Source organism: Cucurbita maxima, unplaced genomic scaffold, assembly GCF_002738345.1.
Source record: "Cucurbita maxima cultivar Rimu unplaced genomic scaffold, Cmax_1.0 Cma_Scf00009, whole genome shotgun sequence".
In the NCBI taxonomy this organism is placed as follows: Eukaryota; Viridiplantae; Streptophyta; class Magnoliopsida; order Cucurbitales; family Cucurbitaceae; genus Cucurbita; species Cucurbita maxima.
The window spans coordinates 2,305,196-2,306,894 of record NW_019272025.1 but is presented as its reverse complement, the minus strand read 5'-3'; the positions used below and the strand labels follow the sequence as shown (position 1 = coordinate 2,306,894).

General features: G+C 40.4%; 1 protein-coding gene across 1 annotated transcript in view; it reads right to left on the bottom strand.

The window, feature by feature from the left end:
• LOC111484211 overlaps positions 1–1,699 on the bottom strand; it is a 4,463-nt gene that overhangs the window by 2,023 nt on the left and 741 nt on the right. The window contains exon 2 of the mRNA XM_023130714.1: positions 129–1,584. Coding sequence (XP_022986482.1) covers positions 129–1,554 — 1,426 coding nt within the window. The 5' untranslated portion in view covers positions 1,555–1,584. The remainder of the gene's footprint in view (positions 1–128; positions 1,585–1,699) is intronic.

Genomic DNA, 1,699 nt, shown 5'->3' with positions numbered 1-1,699 from the left:
TTTTTTTTTTTTTTTTTTTTTTTTTTTTTTTTTTTTTTTTTTTTTTTTTTTTTTTTTTTTTTTTTTTTTGTTATTTATAACTTTCGGCCAAAGTGGAAGAATCAGAGGATAGGAATTGGAAAACATACCCCTCAAATGGTTCTCTTGGTATGCATCCATATCCATAATATCAGTTTCAGTTCCAGATGATTCATTGCTCAAAGAAGTTGCACACCTCATATTTCCAAAATTTTCATTTTCTCCATAGAGGGAGCTAGAAGGCTGTGTCAATTCATTATCATTCTGATCGTGCCTGCCAAAATTGGTGGATGCACTAAGAAGTGCACATGTAGCTTTTTCTTTGAGATTGGTGGATGCCACTGCCCCTCTAAACTCCTGACCTTCAAACAAGTCAATATCAGTCTTTTTAGTGATCATTAAACGGTGAGTTGTTTGACAAAACTTTGGAGGACCCTTGAGCGCCTGTCCAACAGAGTCTACAGTGGTACATATTCTCATAGTTTCCACGTCATGAACAGAAAATGGGAGTCTCTGCATTGAGTAACCTCCACGGTATAAATATTCTGGTAAGGTAGTGTCTGCATGGTTGCTCTGGCTTAGATCGGGTAAGGTATTAGAACTACTTTTCCTAGTATCACATTGTATAGGGTATGGTTTTGGTTGGTCAAGATTGCTTGAAGAAGGATCGTGCAGTAAGAACGTTCTCATGTGCTGCCTTGACAGTGCATTTGTAGCTTGGGTTGAATCCAAAAGTTGGTTGATTTTTGTCTCTTGTACAAAGAGAGTAGAATAAGTGTGGAAATTAGTATTTCCAGCCTGTTTTTTGGATGACAAATAGGAATTTGGTTCATTGTTCATGTTTCGTTCACATGTGGTGAACGGAAATCTATTACTCATTCCATATGGAATGAAGTTGGAAGCTGATCCCATAGCCTCATCTCCAACAAGTGGTGAAACGGTTAAGTCATTGTTGTTAAGAAGCTTATTGGAATTCTCATGTTGCTGTCGATACACTCTAATGTCATTGGAAGTCATTTTTTCCTTCTTGGGTTTAGCTCTTTCAGGAACTGATGGCAATTGGCTCTTCCCATCCAGAGACGAAGTTTTGTGCCCAGAGACAGAACCAGTAGGAAATTTCAAAGCTCCACCTTGACTAGCCGTGGCCTGTTCAATATTCATACCCAGTTTACCCCCACTATGCTGAGAAACATTGAGCATAGGCAAGGGCTCAGAATCTAACCTTTCTTTCCTTCTCTTCTTAGATCTCCCAGTCAAACTCTCATTGTTGGGATAATCTGCAGTTACTCCAGCTACTTCTCCAGACCCAATGACATGTTTTCCATTGATAGTAGCTTGCATTGGACCGTCGAGCAAAGGGCGCTTCTTAGTTTGAGAATTTTCTTCCCCAGACTCACTACTGGTCGATAAATTATTGCAGGCTCCATTCGCTGATTTGCAGCCTGAATGTGCCCAGTGAGACAACCAAACTGAATGGTAGGGTCGCATTGACGTTCCACTCTCTTCTTGGTATGACTTTGTGATATGATCAGACATGGTAACAATACAATCCTTCACTGATAACACCTGAACGAAGCAAAGCTCATAAGAAAAAATTAAATAACGGCTAACGCACCCTCCAGCCAACAAAAGAAATCTAAAAAACCAGATAAGAACCCCCCCCCCCCCCCCCCCCCCCCCC